General features: G+C 35.8%; 1 protein-coding gene across 1 annotated transcript; it reads left to right on the top strand.

The window, feature by feature from the left end:
* Positions 1-5,453: 5,453 nt before the first annotated feature.
* Positions 5,454-6,391, top strand: LOC306662228 (taste receptor type 2 member 7-like; the record flags this gene model as incomplete). The annotated part of the gene is given in 2 exon segments (XM_079141756.1): positions 5,454-5,859; positions 5,862-6,391. Coding segments are annotated over 2 exon segments (936 nt in total).
* Positions 6,392-23,735: the final 17,344 nt, after the last annotated feature.

Raw genomic sequence — 23,735 nt, 5'->3', positions numbered from 1 at the left:
AAAATATTCCATGAGGAGGAAAGTATAAAAAAAAATGAAATTCAGAAAAGGGGGGATCTACACTATAGGAATAGGCAATGGAAGGAGAAACTAAATCAAAATAAAAACTAGATATGAAAAAAATGACCAGGGATACAAATCATATCTCAATAATAACCTTGAATATTAATGGCCTAAACTCACCATCAAAAGACATAGACTAGCATATTGGTTTAAAAACAAGAACCAATGATGTGGTGTCTCCAAGAGATTCACAATATAGACAAAGACATACACATACTAGAGGTGAAAGTGTGGGAAAAAAATATCTAACATGGAATGCATGAAAAAGGAGGGGTTTCTATTATCATATCAGATAAAGTGGACTTTAAGCCAAAGTTAATTAGGACAAAAAAGACTATTTCATAGTGCTTAAGGGAATGATACCTCAATAAGGCATAACAATCATAAACATTTATGCTCCAAACAATGGAGCATCTACATACATCAAACATACCCTTCTCAATCTCAGAATCAAACAGACAACAACACAATAATACAGGGTACAAATTATTTTAAGTTAAGTTTTTTTCAATTTAAAGATAATGTATGAACATTCATGACTTTATACAATTATACAATTATAGCAAAGATTGTTCCATGTCTGTAAGAACATCAGCATCATCAGGAAACATCTCAGAGGGCATCAGAACAGGGACTTGGAATCGACACTGTTACTAAACTCATGGAAATGCACGACGGTGTGACTTATCCTGAAGGGACATACAAGGCCACCACAGGCCACAGTGCCTGACTGGGCCCCACTTCCAGGAGGGGACAACTCTAATTGTTATGCAACTATTTGTTTGCATAAACCACACTGTACTTTTAACTGAATGACTACTCCCAAACTAAAGCCATAAGAAAACTTCTAATTTAAAATCAGTTATGAAGTAGGAACTCTTAACAACTAGAAGAATTTCAAGATTTAACTTGCCTCTGTGTCCACTGGATAGATCTCCAAACAGAAACTAAAGAAAGAAGCTATAAAAGGAAAAATACAATTGATAATTTAGACTTAACAGACATATACAAGAATACGTCATCCATCAATGACTGAATACACTTTCTTCTCAGCAGTACATGGATGCTTCTCTAATATAGACCATGTTATGTAAGCTATCATGTATGTTGACATACAATTGTAATATTACCTTAATATATATTTTAGCATGTGTAGGACTATTTTGATAGCTCCCTTTCCATTGATATTATTTTTTCTGTTCTTGCTTTTTTCTTGATTAGACATATTTGATTTTATCAAATAAAGTTGTATTAATTCTTCTCTAATTTATGTATTTCTGTTCCTACTCTTATTTCTTCCTTCCTACTAAATAATTTGAAATTAATTTGATTGTTATTCTAGCTTCTTTCAGATACAAATACTTTAAGCTATAAATGTTCATCTGAGTATTGCTTCATACCAGAAATCCTGATATTTTACCTATTATAATCAGTTCAAAGCACTTTTCATTTACTCTTCTTGTGCTTTATTCCTTGACCGCTGAGATATTTATAAGTGTGCCATTTAATTTTGAAGTAGTTAATATGGGGGTGGGATTCTATAATAAGGTGATTGATTTTGAATATAATAAATCATGCAGGAAACACAGTCTGCATCATTTCAAATTTTAAAAAAGTAATGGAAGTGTTTTTTATATTGATTGCACTTGTTACCTACATGCCAAAACTGATTAAATTGTGGTGGGGCCACGAGGCTAGGAATGATAGTAGAATGAGTTGGACATTATTCCCTATGCCCATATGTGATTACATGACCTGTGTAACTCCACATCATGTAAAACCAGATGAATGACAAGTTATACTTCATTTGTGTCAAAATGCATTCTAACTGTCAGGTATAACTAATTAGAACAAATAAAAAATAAGGAAAAAAAGAAAATCTTATTTTCTCAATTAAAAAAAAAAGGAAACCTTATTATCTGATTTAAAAAAAATACAATTTTTTTCGTGGGAAGTTGACACAGGAGGATCGTTTGAGCCTAGGAGTTTGAAGCCAGCCTGGGCAACCAAGAGAGCCCCTGTCTCAAAAATCAGCAAGGAAACAACAACAAAAACACAGGCCCTTTCTTATTATTTTCCAGTTTTTCCATTTATTTTGGCTGCATATCTTCTGGCATTACCAGGACCTATAGAATACATCCTTTGCTTTGTACAGTTCAGACCTCCTCATCTTTATATTCCCTTTCCCCTAAGAATGTCAGGGCTGATGCCTCCCTTCTCGTCTTCTCAAGACAAATGTTACGCATGTGTTGCCTCATTAAGTTCTCGAAGGTTTTACTTTGACCAAGGCAAACTGCATCTGGGCTACACTTGCCAGTTCCTCCTTTCTTTCTGTCACACATTTTCAGTCCCATCCTTAACTGTGCTCCACTCACACCTCTGCTGAGTCACTCGCATTCGACTGATTTACAGGGAATTCAATCCTCCCCTGCCTGGTCTATGGTGCAGTTTCCTTAGTGATGCTTTAGGCCATCTCTGTGACAGCAATATCTGGTGGATTTTATTCTACCACTTGCTCTTCATTGCCCTTAAAATCAAGTTTCCTCATAAAGAACCTGCTTCTCAGACAGCACCTGATTAGAAATAGAATCTATGCAAAAGTATCTCCTAAGTACTGTTTACAATCTGGATAAAAGAATGAACGTAACTAATATCAGTCAGTTTATTCTGTTCAAGTTACCTTAAAAAAAAAAATAAGACCAGCAATGATTTTCACTCATGACTTAAGGAAAAAAATTGGAAAAAAAATAACATATACTGTGGAGTATACATATATTCTCTCTCTCTCTCTCTCTCTCTCTCTCTCTCTGTCTCTCATCACACACACACACACACACACACACACACACACACACACACACACACACCCACCAATATCTGTCCATGACACATATAGGACAAAATTACAAAAACAAGTAGGAAAATGAGAATCCTAATAAAACATGGTTTTGCTGTGAGGATCAAAACCCTCCTCACTAGGATGTTTGAGAAGTGCCTTGACATGCCCAAGGTCTGTTCTTATCTGCTTCTGCATTTTTGCAATTAATCCCACCATTTTCTGTCTAACCCTGGTATACTTCCATCCACTCCTTTGCTTGTATTACAACTAAAAATATGAATTAGCTAAATTTTAAATGCTTTGCTTACCTTTGTGTAAAATTCACTCTAAAATACTGTTTATTATATACTCTTGTAGTATATACACTTTATTGATTGGATTTCTAATGTGTTAGTCACTTATGGTGCTCTTAATTTACAAGACAAGAAGATTCATTTTTTATTACAATATGCTAATTTGTGTACAATGATCATAATGCAGTCTGTAAAAATAAAAATTAAAAAATATGCTAATGCATTCTAGGACAAACCCACAAAGTCTATACTGGATTGAACATTATATTTCTCTGCAGGTTTAAACAAAAAAATATTTCATAGGATTAGCGCTTCTGGGAAGGTTTCACCCCATTAGCCTGAAGTTTCTTTTTCTGTGTTTTCTTTTCTGTCTTTCTTATGTTTTCAAGTTTCTCCAATGACCCAATGATTGGGGTTTGAAAGAGTAGCATGTGACAAAATGCTCACCTGTGGAATTTTTTTTCTCTTTTTCCTCTTAACTATGCCTTGACCTAAGTTTTATGCTGTGTGAAACTGGCATGCACAAAATCTTGCTTGTGTGCACAAACAAAAGAAAATATTAAAATTATCCTAAAAAGAATTTGGTTGACATTGTTATATATAGTTATATGTAGTTATTAATAGGTCAGTAAAATTAATGAAAAAGAAAAAAGTTATTTCAGTGAAGATATTATTATAGTTAGTCTGAGTGCTTTATTGACCAGGATAACTATGGAGTAGAAATTATGTGCCTGGACAGGAATTATTTCTAAGACAAAAGAAAGCAGTCACCTATGAGCATAGCTGCATCATCATGCAATTTACCCCCAGATCAAGGGGGCATTTCAGGAATGAAGGTTTCTCCTTTAAGGAAGATCAGAGAAGTCATACAATTCCAGAAAGCTGTAAATGCCCAAGAATTATTTCACAGAAGCTTTACAAAGTGTTCTTCAGTAACTATAAATTAGAGAAACTATTTCAAAATAGGATTTAGTCTGTAGAGAAGAGGTTTACTTAATATTCATCCTCCTGCTAGAAGGGGTGCGTTTCTAGAAACTTAGAAGCAATTTAGGTATGGAGGAGAGTAGAGAGGAAAATGAAATGCAGGATTTTATTCTTCCTTCTCATACATACAATAGCCAATGAAGACACTTTATTTTTGAACAGATTTACTGAGGTACAACTGATAAATGAAAAACTGCATGTATTTAGTGTATACAATTTGATGACTTTGGACATATGCTAATAATAACCATGATATCAGAACTAACAAGGTAATGGACATATCCAACACTTGCTAACATTACATTGAGAACATATCAAATGAAAAGAAAAAATTTAAATAGTCAATATTCATGTTTATCATAACTCCTTTACCTCATTATATCTAGCATCATGAACTCTGACCAATATTTGTCACTTACACAATTATAATGATACACTATCTTAAGTTATATATATATATATATATATATATAGTGATAGTTATATATAGTTATTTCTCACCTGGAAAACCAAGAAAATAAGCTTAAAATCTGGAGGGGCCAAGTAATCTACATTTACTGTTCATGTCTTATATTTCCTGAAAATATATCATTCTCATTGTGGGCCCAAACTTGGGATTCTTTATTAATAACCAGTATGATCATTCAACAAGGCAAAGATACTTCCACAAATTTCAGTTTTTGCCACTTTTCTAATTGCTAGCCAAAGTCTTGAGGTTTAGGTTGGACACATATAATATAATACACACCAATTTTATTTAGTTTCAGGATGTCCTGAAAGTTCTGATCTTATGCAGCTTTGCACATACACTAAAATTGCTCATCATTTATTATCTAAAACTCGAGTCTCACTGGGTAGCCTGTATGTTTACTTCCTAAATCTGGCAACCCTCTTGAGGGTACTAGGATGCATCGAAGATCAAAGAAACCAAAATTCATGTAACATAGCTTCAGAAAGACAGTACCGGACTAGGAAAGGGTATTGGCTCAATTTGCATCTTAGCAAACACTAGCTCAGCCTAAATTAACTACATGTGGAGAAGAAGAAGCTGCTGAGAAGATAAATGGATACACAGCAGCCAGGCCAAGGATGGTCAAACACAGCATTCATCAAGACTAATTAGGATTTAATGAAGAGAACTCCGGTCTCCATTTCTCATCGCAAGACCACAATAGAAGAGGTAAAGAAAATTAGAGCAAAATCTAAGAAGCAGGTATAGATACCAAACTGCTACAGGTCAACTAGAAAGTAACTAGGTCTTTCTCCATTGGAGCATGCTGTGTACAGAGGAGAGCATTTTGTTACTCATAGCAGCTGGAGAGTTTTCAGTGGGGATCTTGGGGAATACTTTCATTGCCGTGGTAACGTTCATGGACCAGGTCAAGAATAGGAAGATTGCCTCCATTGATTTAATCCTCACAAGTCTGGCTATGTCCAGAATTTGTCTATTATTTATAATATTATTAGATTGTTTTATATTGGTGCTGTATCCAGATGTCTACACCACTAGTGAACAAATGAGAATCATTGACTTCTTCTGGACCCTAACCAACCACTTAAGTGTCTGGTTTGCCACCTGCCTTAGCACTTTCTATTTCTTCAAGATAGCAAACTTCTTCCACCCACTTTTCCTCTGGATGAAGTGGAGAATTGACAGAGGGATTCTCAAGACTCTACTGGGTGCTTGGCCTTCTCTATGTTTATTAGTCTCCCCGTCACCAAGAATTTGAATGATGATTTCAGACACTGTGTGAAGGCAAAGTGGAAAAGAAACCTAACTGTGAAATGCAGAATAAAGAAAACCACATATGCCTCTACCAAGATATATCTCAACCTGGTAACACTGTTTCCCTTTTCTGTGTCCCTAATCTCATTTCTCCTCTTGATCCTCTCCCTGTGGAGACACACCAGGCAGATGCAGCTCAATGCCTCAGGGCACAGAGATCCCAGCTCAGAAGCACACGTGGGAGCCATGAAAGCAGTCATCTCCTTCCTCCTCCTCTTCATTGCCTACCATTTGGCCTTTCTTATAGCCACCTCCAGCTACTTTATGCCAGAGACTGAATTAGCTGTGATATTTGGTGAGTTGATTGCTCTGATCTATCCCTCAGGCCATTCATTTATCCTGATCCTGGGGAACAATAAATTAAGACAAGCATTCATAAGGGTGTTTTGGAAAGTGAAGTATATTCTAAAAAGAAGACAATCTTAACAAACACATCTGACGAGAAGCTATAATTCTCCAGGACAAACAATTATAAGAGGTTTCTTAATTGTCTTCAGTTCTTGCATTAATTTTGGTTTCATGTGCTCTTTTAAGTACTCTTAAAATTTACTTAGCATACTTATGAATGTTACTTAGGAAATCTCATGTAGAATGACTTTGTCTCTATACCTCTCTCTGTTTTAGAACAAATTATAATAAATATCCTAACATTAGCCATGAAAGGAGAGGGGATTTTCATTGCTAGTTCTAAATCATTTCTCCAGGTGCACATGTATATCTAATTCAAAACAACTGTAATTGCATCCTGCTGTGTTTGCTTCCTTATGAAAAGCAGTCAGTGTCATGATTCTTCTCAGATCATCTAGCTAAGCTTCATCTTTGGGGAAGTCTTAATCGAGTCACAATTCTCAGTAAATTCCATGGAATTATATGCATATAACAGTAATTGATACTGATTAGCATCAATGCTAACATTATTTTAGGATCATAGACCAATGAATGAAATATACTGCAGAAGCAACAGAGAGAACATTTATGTAGAAATTCTCTGCACAATGAAGAACCTATTGATTGCTTATTGAAAAGAATTTCTCCACAAAAAACTTGTATATGTTTGCATTTAGCAACGTGGACTGTACCAAATAATCATTATCAATATATTACAAGAAGATCAGACCTTCAATCAAATCTTAAATATCAAGATGTTGAAACTGTCAAAGAAACATTGATTCAATTCAAGCCATCTCTATAAACCAGGGAAATATTTGGACTGTATCTAATACATTTATAAGATTTGTTTGGGATATTCCATCAAAAACACAGCATTTGTGATGGGAAATATATTGTGGAAATACAAATTCTGTTAATAACCAGCCTAAAGTCGCTGTGAACTTTATGTACAGAAAAGAAAACATTTACAAAGACATTAGATATTCTCATAAATAGGTTTGTTTACAATCAAAAGTAATTATATGCTACATTCTGATGTTCATTTTTCTTTTCTGAGGATAATAGAAAATACACAGATCAATGAAACTGAAAACATTTAATAAGGTTTGTTAAGTGCCTTGTAAGTTAAAGAAATAATAGAAAATTAGATGCATAGCATGAAGGTCATATTCCTTTAAATATTGCCCTAAAGAACACCAGTCCCTGCCCCTGACCACAGCAAAGGCCTAGTTTATGTGAATTTACTAGGCATAACAACAAAAGAACTCTGAGGACTAATGGAAATGTTGGAGCTCCAGCTCTGATATTCCTGTATTGGGAACCCTGGAAATGTGGCCAGCCACCTCCGCGCTATGGGTGCAGCAGCTCATCATTCTATTTCTCTGTGAACAGTGGCCAGGCAAGAGGGACTGAGGTGAGACCAGTGGCACTGTATGCTTACTGTACATAATTTTTCTTACTTTGATGAAGGTGACATAACCAGGTTTCATGGTTTCTCTTCTGAGTTTATATTAGTTCTGAGAAATCATGCAAAGGTGAAAAGTTGAAAGGCAGATTTATACTGATTCTCTCTCTCCTGGTAGTTGGGGTAGACTTCTCAGGTCTTCTTCATGAGAGTGTAGTGAAGGAGACATAGACAATGCAATTTGTTTCCTTTCTTTATGTTTTTGACCCTTGCTTGCTTAATAGACGCCTGTACCCACATTGAATGTCTGAGTGTCATACAGATAAAATGTGACACACATTCAAGGATTGCACACTTTACCCCTCTCTTTCTGCATGTTTTTACTCCTGCATTATAGTTGTATATAATGATGGGATTTGTTGTTACATATAACAGTACAATATAATTTGGCCAATATCACACTCCCCAGCACTTCCCCCCTTTCTCTCCACCTCTTAGCCCTTGGTCTCTTTCCTCTACTGATCTCCCTTTGATACTGATGAAATTTCCCCTACATACTTCTCTTTGCCTTTTTCTTATATATGATAGAAAACATTCAACCCTTGACCTCTGACTGGCTGTTTTCACTTAATACAATGTTCCCAAATTCCTAAGATCCATTATGTCATTTTTCTGCAAAGGACATAATTTCATTTTTCCTTATAGCTGAATAAAACTTCATTATGTATGTATGTATGCAATATTTTCTTAACCCATTCATCCACTGATGGATCCCTAGGTTGGTTCCATAGCTTGGCTGTTGTGAACTGAGCTGCTGTAAACATGGGTATGCTTGTATCACTACAGAATGATGACTTTAATTCTTTAGAATAAATAACCAAAGAGTGGTAGAGGTGGGTCATATGGTGGTTCCATACTGATTTCCACAGTGGTTGAATTAATTTACAGTTCCACCAGCACTGTAAAATTGTTCTTTTTCTCCACATCCTCTCCTATATAATTATTATTTATATTCATGGTGACTGCCATTCTGACTGGTGTGAGATGAAATTTCAGTGTAGCTTGATTTGCATTTCTTTAATTGCTGAAGATGCTAAACATTTTTCTTAAATTTGTTGGCCATTTGTATATTTTCACTTGAGAGGTGTCTGTTTATTTCATTTGCTCATTTATTAATTGGGTTATTTGTTTTTTTGGTGTAAGGCTTTTTGAGTTCTTTATATATTCTGGATATTAATCATCTGTCAAACAAAGTAGCTAGCAAAGATTTTCTTGCATTCTCTATGTTCCCCATTCTTCCTGCATTCTATAGTTTTCTAATCGTTTCCTTTGTTGGGAATGCATGCTTTTTAAATAATCCCTCTGTCAGAACCCTATTCTCAGCAATGGAGATGCAAAGGAGAATGTAGCATTTTTACTGTACTTTGGAGCTCAGAATCTAATGAATGGTGATGCGTGGACATTGCCATGATTACTATCAGAAGGAGGCAAACGAAGATACTCTGAAAGCCCTTAGCAGGAGAGATAAAGAAAGGTCTCATCAAGAAGTGACAAGGGATTTATTTATTTATTTATTTATTTATTTTTGTTACCAGAGATTTAACACAGGGGTCCTTAATCAGTGAACCACATTCCCAGCTGTTTTGTTGTTGTTGTTATTGTTGTTTTTAATTTATTTTGAAGCAGGATTTCAAGAAGTTGCTTAGTGCCTTGCTAAGTTGCTGAGGCTAGCTTTGAATTTGTAATCCTCCTGCCTCAGCATCTTGACTTCTTGAGATTACAAATGTGTACCTCTATGCACATGGCATGACATAGGATCTTGTCCACAGAAATTGGAGAGTAGAAGAAAGCATACTGACACCTTGGCTAACTAACTCTATGCACTATCACAGTGTTTTTAGTGGTTTGGGAACACTGAGTAATACAGTAAGATTTAAGTGAAGATAAAAACAGAAAGTTTCTTTCTCTTTCATCCTTACCAATAAGTTTTCAAACTCTTCTACCCTTAGGTTTATATATTTTCATGTATTTTGCATTGTGAAAATTACTCAGTCTACCCATAGTGTGCTCATATTATTTTAGAAGCTGGATGGAAAAGTCCATCAGGGTAGAGAAAAACAGAAAAGCAAGGAATTAACTCATCTTTTGAGGCAAAAAAATACTTCTAAATCTGATTCAGAATTACACATCACAGTGAATGTACACATAAGTAGAATTAAGCTTGTTTAATTTCTGTTTATGTTACCTTAACCTGTAAAATCTTCATTAATAAGAATACAAAAAGAAAACTACTTCCACCTTGATGGAAATGGCCATTCAAGCCTTCATTTTTAGTTTACTTTATTTAAATCCCCAGATTTATTTGGGCACTTAGCACACATTTTCTTGAAAAAGAAAAGTGAACCCGAAAGTTTCAACTGAAAACTGTCAGCAATTCTTGCAGTAAATTTGTGCTTTCAAATAAAAAGAAGAATTTCAGAAATGTTGCATGCACTACAATGAGCTCAAAAGCTTGCCAATAGAAGAGTTTTCAAATGATAGAGATTAAATGTGATATTACAAATGTGATTTTTTGATATGGGATACTAAAATATGTCAACAATTAGAAAATACACATAACTCAGTGAGACAATACTTTTCAATCATGTATCAATAAAAGATCAAATGCAGCAGCATAGATAGAATTCAATGGTCCTTTACTTAGTCAGACATTAAAGATCTTTCCAAAAGTGTAAGCTAGTTCTACTCTTCTTACTATTGGGGTGGGGTGAGGTAGATATGGTTATTTTCATAGAACTATGCCACTTATCTTGAAATTCTTATCATCCATCACAGCAACTATCAGAAAAAGACAACCAACCAATACCAGTATTCAAATGAATCAGATATTGGAATGATCTGACAAGGCTTTTAAAGGGAAGGTCATAAAAAAGCTTCAATTATTACATATCCATTAAAACAAATGTAAAAATCTCAGAAAATAAATAGGAGTTATTAAAATTAATCACATGGAAATTATAGAACTGGAATACACATTACCAAAATTCTTGCTGAAAGGGCTCAGTAGTAAAGATGGCAGGACAGAAATAGTGAACCCAAATACAAATCTACAGAATGTACTCAATCCAAACAACAGAAAGACCAGAGACTAGAAAAAGCTGAGCAGAGTCACTTAGTCACCTTTCTCTATGGATATGTTCTACCACCTCTAAACTCAAAAGTAATGGCCTAAAGTCACCGTACACTTTTAAATATCACTGAGCATATCAAAGGATTATTATTTTGTAATACTTTAATGTTAAAATTAATACTTTTTAAAAAGTATATTATTTTAACAAAAGCCTTCATTTTTATCCTCATCTGATTTTAAATCCATCTTCTTAGACTAACTGCATTCACATGTGTATTCCCCATTGATAGAATGATATTTTGACACTAGGTAAAACATAGAACTTCTAGGTTAAACACAACCCTTAGCTTGACTGGAAATTAAGGCCAGCAACTAAAAGATGTATGCCTGTGATGTCTTTTTCTATTGATCTCCACTCAGAAGTTTGGGAGGTAGAATGGAGTAAATGTTATAATTTGTCCATGCTTATTTACAAACACACACACACACACACACACACACACACACACACACACACACATGCATCTGGTAAGTGAATTTTCTCATAGTATATCTTCCCTAGGGCTTCTATAACAAAATACCATAAACTGGAGGGATGGAATGTGGGGGCTTAAACAACAGAATTTTTTTTTTCTTATTTCTGGATACTAGAAATTCAAAGACAGGTATAAAAAGAGCTGTTTCTTTCTGAGTGCTGTGGGAAGAATCTGTTCCTTGCCTGTACCTTAGCTTCTGGTGCTCCTGGAGGCTTTCTTGAATCCCAGCTAAACAGAAATATACCAAAATGGCACATATGCTTTGAAATACTTGCAGAGATTAAGGAAATACACAAAGTAAATTTCTGTTTGAACTGAGAAAATGGTGTGTATGTTGGTAATCTGGTTACTGGTTTCAAGAATAAAGTCTTTGCTTTCAAACACTGGTGGTGCTTAAGTCCTTGTTAAATTATTTAAAATCTGAGCTTTTCATAGACCTCCAATATACAGATGAGTTGGGGTCCAATCAGAACCCTGTATCTCTCTGCATACTTTTATCCCTTGATGGAGATCCATGACCCTAGAAAGAAAGAAAACAAGAGCCAAGGCATTAATGCTGATGACTTTATTGGTGTTTTTGTGGTTTTTTTTTTTCATTTGTTTGTTTGCTTGGGTTTTGTTTTTTGTTTGTTTGTTTGTTTTTTGTTTGTTTGTTTTGCTTTGGGGACCAGGGATTGAACCCAGGGCACTTCACTGCTGAGCTACATCCTCAGTCCCTTTTTTAATTTAATGTGTTTATTTTCTTATTTATGTATTTATTTATTTTGAGACGGGGGTCTCATTAAGTTGTGTAGAACCTCATTGAGTTGTTGAAATTGGCTTTGAACCTGAGATCCTCCTGCCTCAGCCTCCCAAACCACTGAGATTATAGGTAGGTGCCACTGTGTCCAGTTTATTGCTTTTTTGAAGTTAGAGAAATGCCAAGACGTTTACACTCCTGAAAAGTTTATAGTTGCCGGCTGATCTCCATCAATTTCTGAAACAAAAAGAAGGAATTTAGATAGAAGTAATAAATTGGCTTGTGTATGACCTAAGCCTGGTATATCTACCATTAAGTAGTCTCCTTAAACGAAATTATATTAAGAGAAAGAGCAGGAGGAGAAAGAAGGGGAAGGAAGAGGGAGAACAGGAGGAAAAAGGCAGGGAGAAGGGAAAAGGAAAGGAGGAGATTAAAGGAAGGAGAGAAAAAGAAAGGGAGAGCTTAGAGGGCCTGCCAACCAATAGAAGAATAAGAGAGTCAAAAACCCTGATAAGGTAGAGGGAACACGTGCTGTTGTGAAAGTGGAGGGTACTCTCACGTATAAGGTTGGGGAAGGGAGCAACATAACAAGGACACATCTGGGGAAAAGTTTGAGAGATATTAAAGTCAAAATTTAAAAATGGGAGACACTTGAGTAGAAATGAGAGAACTGGGGAATTTAAAGAGAAATTTACTGAATTATTGAATAAAATATAGTCAGTACCTGGGGCATCACTGAAGACCATCTTTAGTTGGTTTTCCACATCATTCACCAACAGGAGAGCTATTGCTCTGACCACCCCGGCCACCTCTTCCAGTCTGGCCTTTCTGGCCACTTCTTCCAGTCTGGCCTTTCTGGCCACTTCTTTCAGACTGGCCTTTCTGGTCACCCTGGCGACCCTTGCCTCTTTGATCATCTCCACTACGTTGCTTTCCATTTGAGCTCTCCTCTCCGCCCTGGACAGTTTGACCCCTGGGGCCATGCAGATGACCTCGGCCTTTCTTCCCACTTTTGCCCTTCTTGCCACGCTGACCTGTGAGTTCTCTTTGACGTTTGACTTCTAATTTCTCTGGTGTTTCTTCAGTTAATTCATCAAGTGCTTAGAAAAAACAATGCAGATCCAGAAAAGAATAAGAAAAGAAAAAGGATAAGCTTAATGAAGACAGGTATGGAATTCACTATGATGAATCTTTTATGGGTAAATCAAGTGTTGCAGAGTACACAAAAGCTTATGACATTCTGTTAAGCTCCACAAATGTATCTGAATGAGAAGACTGGCTTCTTGTCTTTTGAGCCTAAATACAAATCTAATTTCAAAATCAATTAAAAATTGTTTTGCACCAGGCATGGTAGTACAGGTCTGTAATTCCAGTAACTCAGGAGGCTGAAGCAGGAGGATTCCAAGTTAAAGGTCAGTCTCAGCAACTTAGCCAGGCCCTAAACAAATTAGCAGACTCTGTCACAAAAATAAATTTTTTAAAAGGCAGAGGGGTTGGGGATGTGGCTCAGTGGTTAAGTGCCACTGGGTTCAATCCCTGGTATCAAAAAAAAAAAAAAAAAAATTGTTTTGAAGCTGGGTATGTGGTGCACTCCTGTAATCCCAGTGACTCAAGAGGCTGAAGCAAGTTCCAAGCCAGTCTGGGCAACTTTCTGAGAACTGCCTTAAAATTAAAATTAATGGTGTGTAGCTCGGTGGTAGTTCAATCCTGGGTTCAATCCCCAACACAAACGAGAAGGAGGAAGAGAAGGAAAGCAGGTGGAGGAGGAGAAGAGGAAGAAGAGAGAAAGGTGAGAAAGGGGGAATGGTGATGTGGCTCAGTGGTAGAATATTTATTTGCCTAGCATTTGTGAGGCCCTGGGATCCCCAGCACTGAAAAAAACAAACAAATAAAAAAACATTTTGATATAGCAAATCTTGGAATTGTTGCACAGGTGAAAACCTTGTCTCCTTTCAGTACTGGTCTACTCCACAAATCCCTGCTGGTGCAAAGTAACAAACCCCTCAAAAATAGGAACCTCGGAACTCAGCCCCAAGACCACCAGTATCCTAGTAAGTTTGCTCAGCCTCTGGTACGTGTGACCCCAGCTTTTAGGGTATATACTGAGCAATCAAAATGAATGAAGAAATACTTCAACAAGACAACTATTACTTGTCACAAAAAGAGTTAAAAACAGTGATATAAAAATTTAACAAACCTAATACCTCTTTAATAAGCCTAATACCATTCTACATTTCCAGAACTTGGGTTCATACTTGCATGGAGTTCTGATCAACCACCTAAGAGCATTGTCTACATTTTTATGAAGTATATTTATTGTTATTAATAACTCACATGTGTAATTTGATTATAAAGAAATCAATTTACTCAATTATTACACTGTGCGGTACGCTCACCAGTGTAGTGTGTGTAGAGGAATCAAAAATGGAACAGAGGTGGGGATAGAGCTCAGTTGGTAGAGTGCTTGCCTCGAATGCACAAGGCCCTTGGTTCGATCCCCAGCACCACAGGGGGGAAAAAAAAAAAAAAAGGAACAGTCACTCACTTCTAAACTGAACACAGAGTGTTCTCAAATTAAAATCATAAAAAGAAGGGGAGAGAAGTTTATTGGCAACACTGACAGTAAACACCAGAAAACACAGAGAAACTGATTAGAACTTAAGGATGTCAATTTCCTTGCAGTTTTAAAAACACCTAACTAACTATAGCCTTAAGTACAATAAGCACAATGTTCCACTTGTTTCCACAAAAGCATAATCACTGGCATTCTCTAATCATTCAGTGCAGTCTCAGTCTCAGCTTTCCAGGCGCATGTTCCTGTCCTCCACCTCTAGCTACAGGCAGGCCCTCAGCAGCCAAGAGGGCCCCTGCACCTGTTCCATGTTGTTCTGGATGGCACTGGGAATAACCAGCTACCTCCCTCTGTGCATATTGTTCTGGTGCCTCTTTGGATCAGAGGCCTTGGCAAATGCCTTGGTGCAGAAGCTACCACAAAGGGCTGTCCCCTCTGTGTCTCCTTTCATGGTCCTTAAGGTGGGACTTGTGTTTGAAGGCTTTGTCACACTTGTGACATGCTGAAGCTTCTTTGTTTCTGTGAACTCTCTTATGCTTCTTTAAGTCTGATAAATGATTTTCCACACAACTCACAACTATAGGCCTTATAATTTTGTGTGGATTTTTAGGTGTTCTTCCAGGTAGACCTTCTTCTGTACATATTTCACAAACAAACAGCCTGTCCATTGTGTGGAGGTTTTCCTGCTTCCTCAATCTTCCTTCATCAGAAAACATCTTAAAACATGCTTGGCAGGCATTGGCATGCTTGGTTCCCATTGGTGACCATACAGCAAATACTCAAACTTCATGCTACTGGTGGATGTTGTCCATCCTGGCATCTGTTCATCTGTTCATCCTGAGTGTCAGCAATCTCTCCGGGGTGGGCAATTTATGTTGAGGCAATACTTCTCCTTGATTGACTGGTATTTTCATTAGGACTAGATTCATCTCACTTCTGAGAACAGAGTTTATTCAAAAATCAGATACCAAGAATATAACCCAAGTACATCATTAATATCCCCCCTTTTCAAGAAATCTTTGCTGTATACATCTAGCTCTTGACCTCTTCAAATACATCAGAACAAAGAAAATTTGCTGTTTCTGAAGAGCTGTCTACCTCGAGTTTCTTGAAAAGCTTTTTAACTTAAATGCTTCAGGCTGGAAGAACACATCTGTGTGCTCTGAGTTTCACATCTTCAACCACAATTGCAATATCACAAAATTCTTCTTCTAGGCATTGTTCATTTGGTGTTTTCAGGAACAGAGTTTCAGGAGCATTGTCATTATGTTGAATGGTTTCAGACATACTGATGAAAAACTCCATGAACAACTCAGTTGATTATCTTAGGCCCCAAAATATTTAGATCAGAATAACTCTGATCATGGACACACCAGACCAGAAGCCGGCACAGTCACAGCACAGCTTCCAACCCCAGCTCCCTGCATTCACTAGCATGCGGACTGGATTTGAATGGACACAGGGGTGGGAACACTGTGGGTGGCAGTGCTTTGGCTTTTTTTTTTTTTTTTTTTTTTTTTTTGGGGGGGGGGGGATGGGGAGGAGCACAACCTGTCCAGTCAACTGAGAACCCTTTACCCCTTTTCTGACAATAATCTTGGGTATATCCAAGCACCATCTTCCAAAAGTTTCTGAGTACTTTAAGACCAGTAACAATGCTTCATTCACCTTGTATTCCCAGTGCTGAGGAAAGAGCCCTGCCAGAGTGATTGCTAAGGATTAAGTTTTACCGAATTAGGGTTGAGAGATGTAGATAAGACCTTTCAGGAATTCCCAGATAGGTGTGCCATCACAAAGGAAGCCAAGGCCAGGTACCTTAAACATGAAAAAATTCAGAACGAAAGCAGCAACCCTGTACCGAACCTCAGAACACTCTTAAATCCAAAGCAAATCTCTCTCACTCTCTCTTTCGCTCTCTCTCATCTTTGTTTTTAGTTTGGGTCTCTTGTTTTCTGTTTTTGGCTTTTGTGTTCCTTCTGCAATGTAGAACTAAAACTATATGGCAGACTGATTGAGAAAATAAGTTTTAATGGTTAAATATAATGTTTTCATTCTTTAAAACTACAGGAATTTAGCCAGGTGCAAAGGTACACATCTGTACTTCCAGCAACTCAGGGGTTGAGGCAGGAAGATGGCGAGTTCAAAACCAACCTCGGCAGATTAGTGAGGCACTTAGCAACTCAGCAAGACCCTATCTCTAAATAAAATATAAAAAAGGGCTGGGGATGTGACTCAGTGGTTAAGCACCCCCTGGGTCCATCTCCAGTACCAAAAAAAAAGAAAAGAAGAAAAAAAAAAAAAAGAAAAGAAATACAGGAAATTTGAGATTAGATTAGTAAACCAGAGGTTCTTAGACTCCATTTAGAAAAATTCTAAATAACTTAGTTGAATTCAAAATGACTCACATGGGATTTGGGGCTCTTCTTCCTTTTGAGTGACTCCTGAAAAGAAAGAACAAAAGAAGGATGAAATTTGAAATGATGTTAAAAACTGAATGAAAGCATCATTGACAATTAGGAACTAGAAAAAATTCATTAAGCATAAGGGCTTTCATTAAGCAATCAAATTGTTGGTTAATTCATTTTTACTCAATTCTGCCATTTCAATGGTGGAATGGTTTATAATCCATTAGCTCTCTCATGTACTCTGGTCTTTATTTTATATCTTTCTTCTATATCCACTCCTTCACCCATGCCATTTAAACTGACTTCAAATTCCTCATTTGAAGTGTGTATGATTAATAATGGCTTTAAAATTCATGCATTCAGAAAAATCAGCATGTAAACAGATACAGGATTTTTGAATTAAAGAATGAATCATCAGTGATAAATTCATTGTGGAAGAACAAAGTGCAATGGTAAATGCATTTACAGAACAACTATACTACTTTAAGTAAATTATGGGATATCTTTATGCTTCAAGTTACTTGTTTGTCAGTGGAGATGAAATATTTGCAAATGTAAAGGGCTTACATTATTCAGTTACTAGTCACTGTTTGCAGAAGGATTTGGGGAAATTTGTGTATAAATAAGTGGGGTGCCTATGATCCGCTCATGTCCAGACACTGTTTGGATCTCTGATACGAGAAGTCCTAATGTAAAGAAAAAAAAAAAGGAGTTGGTACTTATTTAACATATTGCTGAGGACTATTGAAACGGATGGTCATGTAATTCCTTTTGCCTTTTAGGACTCACTAAACCCAAATTTATTTAACTAAACCCAAACTTATTTATTTATTTATTTATTTACTTATTTATTTACCTATTTATCTATCTATTTATTTATTTTTGTACAGGTGATTGAACCCAGGGGCACTTAATCACTGAGCCACATCTACAGCCCTTTTTTATATTTTATTTAGAGACAAAGTTACTTAGGGCCTAGCTAAATTTCTGAGTTTGGCTTTGAACTCGAGATTCCCCTGCCTCAGCCTCCTGAGTCTCTGGGATTACAGGTATGCATCGTCACACCCAGCTCCAATATTTATGAACTTTTAAGAGATTAAGAAAAAAGTATGATAGGTTCTGAAGAAAAAAGAAACATGTTGGGCATGATGGCACATTCCTGCAGTCCCAGATACTTGGAAGGCTGAAACAGGGGGATCTTGAGTTCAAAGCCAGACTCAGAAATTTAGCAAGGCTGTAAGTAACCTAACCAGTCCCTGTCTCAAAATAAAAAATAAAAAGGGCTGAGGATGTCACTCAGTGATTAAGTGCTCATGGGCTCAATCCCCAGTACAGAAATGAAAAGAAAGAAAGAAAGAAAGAAAGAAAGAAAGAAAGAAAGAAAGAAAGAAAGAAAGAAAGAAAGAAAGAAAGAAAGAAAGAAAGAAATACTTAAGTAAGGATTTACCTGTTTTTTGAAGACGATCACGAACTGTATCTAGGATTTTAAAGAGAGAGAAAACTAAGACAAATTTAAAGCATGAGTTAATGGAGTCCAGCTGGGCATTTGTAAAAAGACAGGTAGATTTACATACAAGTTAAGAAAATGCTTAAGAGAACTCTATGGAAAAAAAATATAAATGATTTGGATTCAATGAATCAACACTACCCAAAGTAGAGCCCTAATCCTGATCATTGATGGACAAGGGAAGGAGGTCAAATATTTGACTAATTTGCATTATAAGTAATGAAAGAGGGAGCCACAATACTTGTAGACAAAATAAAGATGATGTGACAACTTCTAAACAGAGAAAATTTGAGAATCAGAATAATCTGTATCTATGCAGCTCACTGTCTACATTAACATTACTTTGCTATCCAGAACGCTCTTACCCAGCAGACAAACTGTTCAAATAACTATTGATTACTTCAGGAACTTGCCCAAAACTCATTTAAACAAGTATGAGTCTATTCAACTCTTCCATTCCATTGACTGCTTATTCTCCAAGACTCCTCATATAACCTCAGGACCATTGTCTCAGAATCTCATAAATTTTACCCGCTCCAGACAAAGTCTTCATGAAACCAGAACTTAAACCCTACTTTGAAATATTTCATCTCTGCTCTTCCCCTCTGAGACACTATTAAGGCAAATTAGCACTCTCCCTCATCACGTTAAGAATAAACTTACTGCCAGGCTCAGTGGCACATGCCTGTAGTGGGAAGTGGGTGACTTTGAGAAGGAAGCCAAGAAATAATTTATCAACAAGAAGATATATCCAGAGCAAAAGAATTTATGTGTTGGATAGGGATATTAACTTGAAAATATTCTTCGCACTTAGGACAAATCCAAGTCATTTCAAAAAAAAAGTAAAAGCTAAAATAGTGGTCACAGAGTGAGAGAAAGATCATGTGCTTTGAAAAACGGTAGGGTTGGATCTATAATATATGCATGTCACTTGCTAGTTATTTAAGCTCGGAAAAGTACTTAAAAAGTACATATGTGCAATATGGATAATAATACCTATCTCAAATAGTTGCAATGAATAATTAGTGACATACTATATGTAAAAGACACAGCACAGACTATATTCACAGCACATACTTCTTTTGAAATATTTTTCCTCAGAATTTTATTGTTGTTCCCCATCTAATATCCAAATGATCACAAAGCACAGTTGAGGCTCAAAGCATTTTATCAACTTTGAAAGATACCTGGTTTGGGAAACGTTTTCCATAAGCAACAAATTTGTCTCAGTATATGGCAACAGATTTAAAACTCAAATAACACATTATAATTTTATTTATTGTTTAATATTGCTAGCAGTAAACAGTTTAATATTGTTTAATATTCCCATTGTATTGACTTAGGCTACTTCTACATAGTGAAAGAACATTTGATAAGGAAATAAAATTTGATTCTAATTTTTCATAGTTTATCTTATAAAGTGTGTTTGATAATTTTGGAAATTTTAGTCATTTCCCATTTAAACAATGATCTGAGTTTTTGTTCTGCATCTGCATATTTGATACCTTTAAGATATGCCACCCATCTTTTGTATGTGACTTACAGATTTATAATTAGCCTTTTACTTTTATTATATATAAATTCCTTCATTATTACCTAAAATTACCCATTTCTAGGAATCTACAGGTTTACTCTAAATGCTTATCTGACAATTGCATTATCAGATTTTTGTGTTAAAAGGATTAGTAATATAATGAAAAAATATAATAATGCATCAAAAATTTGATTAAATAAATAAAAATTTAATCAAAATTTCCAATGTCTAAATGTTCAAGTGTTTGATGTCAAGGAAACAAGATATCTAGATGCATTACAGAATTTTTACTCAATTTATAGGCCATCTTACAAAATGAATGAATATCTGAAGATCCATATGTATTATAATTATATAAAAGTTATACCATGGAGATGCTGGTTTAAGATGTAGGCAAAGATTTTCAGAGAGATATTTGCCATCAGTGAAAAATAATATAGAAACTAATGTTGCCTCCCCATTTATTAGCCTACTCTCTGAATATAAACTACTGAATTTTTGAAAAGAGTCTATTAAACTCTGCTCTTCTCCACAAATTTTCACCCCCTTTTCTGTCATATGACCCCTATTTCCTCTTACCATCATCTGCCCTATGAGCTGAACTCAGGGCCAGCAGGGCCATTGAGAGCAGGACCAGCAGCATCCTGATGGTAGCCATGGCTTCTCTCTGCCTTGATGCTGGAGAAACTTCAGAGCATTCTTTATAAGACCCAGAAGAACAATGTCACTTTTGAAGCTCATGAGTTGGACACTTCTCACCCATATCTAAATTTCTATATGAGCTTTAGCCAGATTTGCTGAGTTGGGTTAAAGGGCTCGTCAAGCTTCTCAAGGGAAAAACAAGAATTTCATCAGGTTATTTAAAACAAACAGTAATTCTCCTCAACTATTACTTCTAATTACAGGCATTAATAACTGTCTTCCATGTTTTAATATCCCATCCAGAACCATGATTTTATGTTCTATTACTAGATCCAACATTGTTCAAGCTGTCCATATGCCAGTTCCTTCAGGCTCCTTTCCTATAAGACGAGCCAATAGAATCCTCATTCAATGAAAGGCTAAAATAACAGAAATAAAACCACAAGATGAAAAAACAACAAAGGGTAAACAAAGTCTAGGTTAAGCTATCTTGCATGTCTTGAAAAAATGAAAGCAGTTGCCAATAAGAGACTAAACCCAACTTCAGACTCTGAAGACTATAATTGTTCAGAATATGCTTGAGTTCATGAATTGAATAGACTAAGAAATCTTACAACTAAAAACAAAATAATGAATGAGTTGGAAAATAATATCCTGTAAGACTCATTCAGTTAATGAAAGGTGTTCAGCTAAGAGTATGAATAAGAATATTGTTCTTAGTTGCACAAAATGCAGAACAATCTCATTGGTATAGCCCTGGAAGGTACAAAAGATGTTATTGATTTATGAAAGAAAGACATTTGGGTGACTTGGGAGGCTGAGACAGGAAGATGGAAAGTTCAAAGCCAGCCTCAGGAAACTTAGTCATATCCTGTCTCAAAATAAAAAATAAAAAGGGCCAGGGATGTGGCTCAGTGGTTAAGTGACCCTGGGTTCAATCCCCACTACCAAAATAAAAAAAGAAAGAAAGAAAGAAGAGGAGGAAGAGGAGAAGAGGAAGAAGAAGGAGAAGAAAAGAAAAAAGAAAAGAAAGAAAATTATATATAAAATAATTTCTTAGAATTATTTAAGTTGTCTTAGATGATTTTATTCACTTTTAAATTGTCTTAGGTATCCTATAATAATATGAAAATAAATTTCTTAAAAGTATTAAAACTTGAAATACTAGATTGAGTTCTTTGGGGAAAATTAATTTCTTATTCCTGAATGTGCTTGGGCACAAGGAATCTATAGCTAACATGCAAAAATTGAGACTAATGGAAGTACAATCATTTGTGATCAGCTCTCTCTAAAATGCTATCAATGGAAGTCTTCTACTTGCTCCAGATGAAAATCCAAAGTGTTACATGACTTCTCTGATCACTTTTTTTTTTTTTTTCCGGCATGGGGGATTGAACCCAGGGGTGCTTAACCACTGAGGCACATCCCTAGTCTTTTTAAAAATTTTTAAATTAGAGACAGGGTCTCATTGAGTTGCTTAGGGCCTCCCTAAGTTGCTAAGGCTGACTTTGAACCTGTGATACTCCTGCCTCAGCCTCCAGAGCAACTGGGATTACTTACAGGCATGAGCCACCCCACCTGGCCCTCTGATCACTCTTAAATATTAAAAATTGAAGAATCATTTTATCTCAAAACACAGTCAATTCAATACATTAAAATATGCAGTCCCATGTAATGATCATAGTTTTGATATTCAATTAAAGTCACAGTTATTTTTCCACCCAGCTATAGGCCTTTTATAAATCAATAACTCTCTGTGTACTTTCCAGGACCACTCTTTTTTACCTTCTACAGACCTTAGCTCCTGGTTTGGCTTTTAGTTATCCTTTAGTCATCTATATATGTTCCAAGAAAATATACTTTCTCCTCTGGTTCTTTCTCCCAAAAAGATATCAAGAATTCTCCATGTGACTTCAAATATATTATTATAATTTACTTATTTTTCAAGATATTTCTTACTTTTTTTTTCATTTAATTGCCAAACTTAATTTTTAAAAGTCCACATTTGAGGGCATTTTTATCCAGAATATATAAAGAACTCAAAAAAAAACACCAAAAAATTAATAAACAGGTGAAAGAACTAAACATATTCTTCACAAAAGAAGAAATACAAATGGCCAACAAATATATGAAAGAATGTTCAACATCTCCAGCAATTAGGGAAATGCAAATCAAAATTACATTGAGTTGTCTCTCACTTCGGTCAGAATGACAATTTTCAAGAAAACAAGTGTGAACAAGAATGTAGGGAAAAAGGTACATTCATACACTGTTGGTGGGACTTCAAATTAGTGCAATCACTATGGAAAGCAATATAGAGATTCCTCAACTAGGAATGGAACAACCATATGACCAGCTACCCTACTCTTTGGTATATATCCAAAAGATCCAAAATCAGGATATTATAGGAATACAACCACATCAATGTTGACAGAAGCATGATTCATAATAGCCAAGCTATGTAACCAACAGATGAATGGACAAAGAAAATGTAGTATACATACACAATGGAACATTACTCAGTCATAAAGAATTAAAAAATCATGATATTTGCTGATAAATTGATGAAACTGGATACCGTCATGCTTAGTAAAATAAAACAGACTTAGAAAGTCAAAAGTTGAATGTTTCTAATATGCAGAAGCATATAAGAGGATATGCTTTTATAATAAGGGGAAAAAGAGAGAGAGAAAGAGACAGGGAAAGGGGGAAATTTCATCAAAATAGAAGAAAGATCAGTGGATGAGATGAAGGGGACTGGAAGGAGGGAAAAGAAATGAGATAAGGAAAAACAGTGGAATGAATCTAGCCTAACTTAGCTATTTACATGTATGAATATACCACAGTGAATTTCACCATTATATATATATCCACAGACACTAACTAAAACAACAACAACAAAAAAAAAAA

The sequence above is a fragment of the Sciurus vulgaris genome (assembly GCF_902686455.1).
Source record: "Sciurus vulgaris genome assembly, chromosome: 5".
Taxonomy (NCBI): domain Eukaryota; kingdom Metazoa; phylum Chordata; class Mammalia; order Rodentia; family Sciuridae; genus Sciurus; species Sciurus vulgaris.
This window is presented reverse-complemented; position numbering and strand designations above follow the sequence as displayed.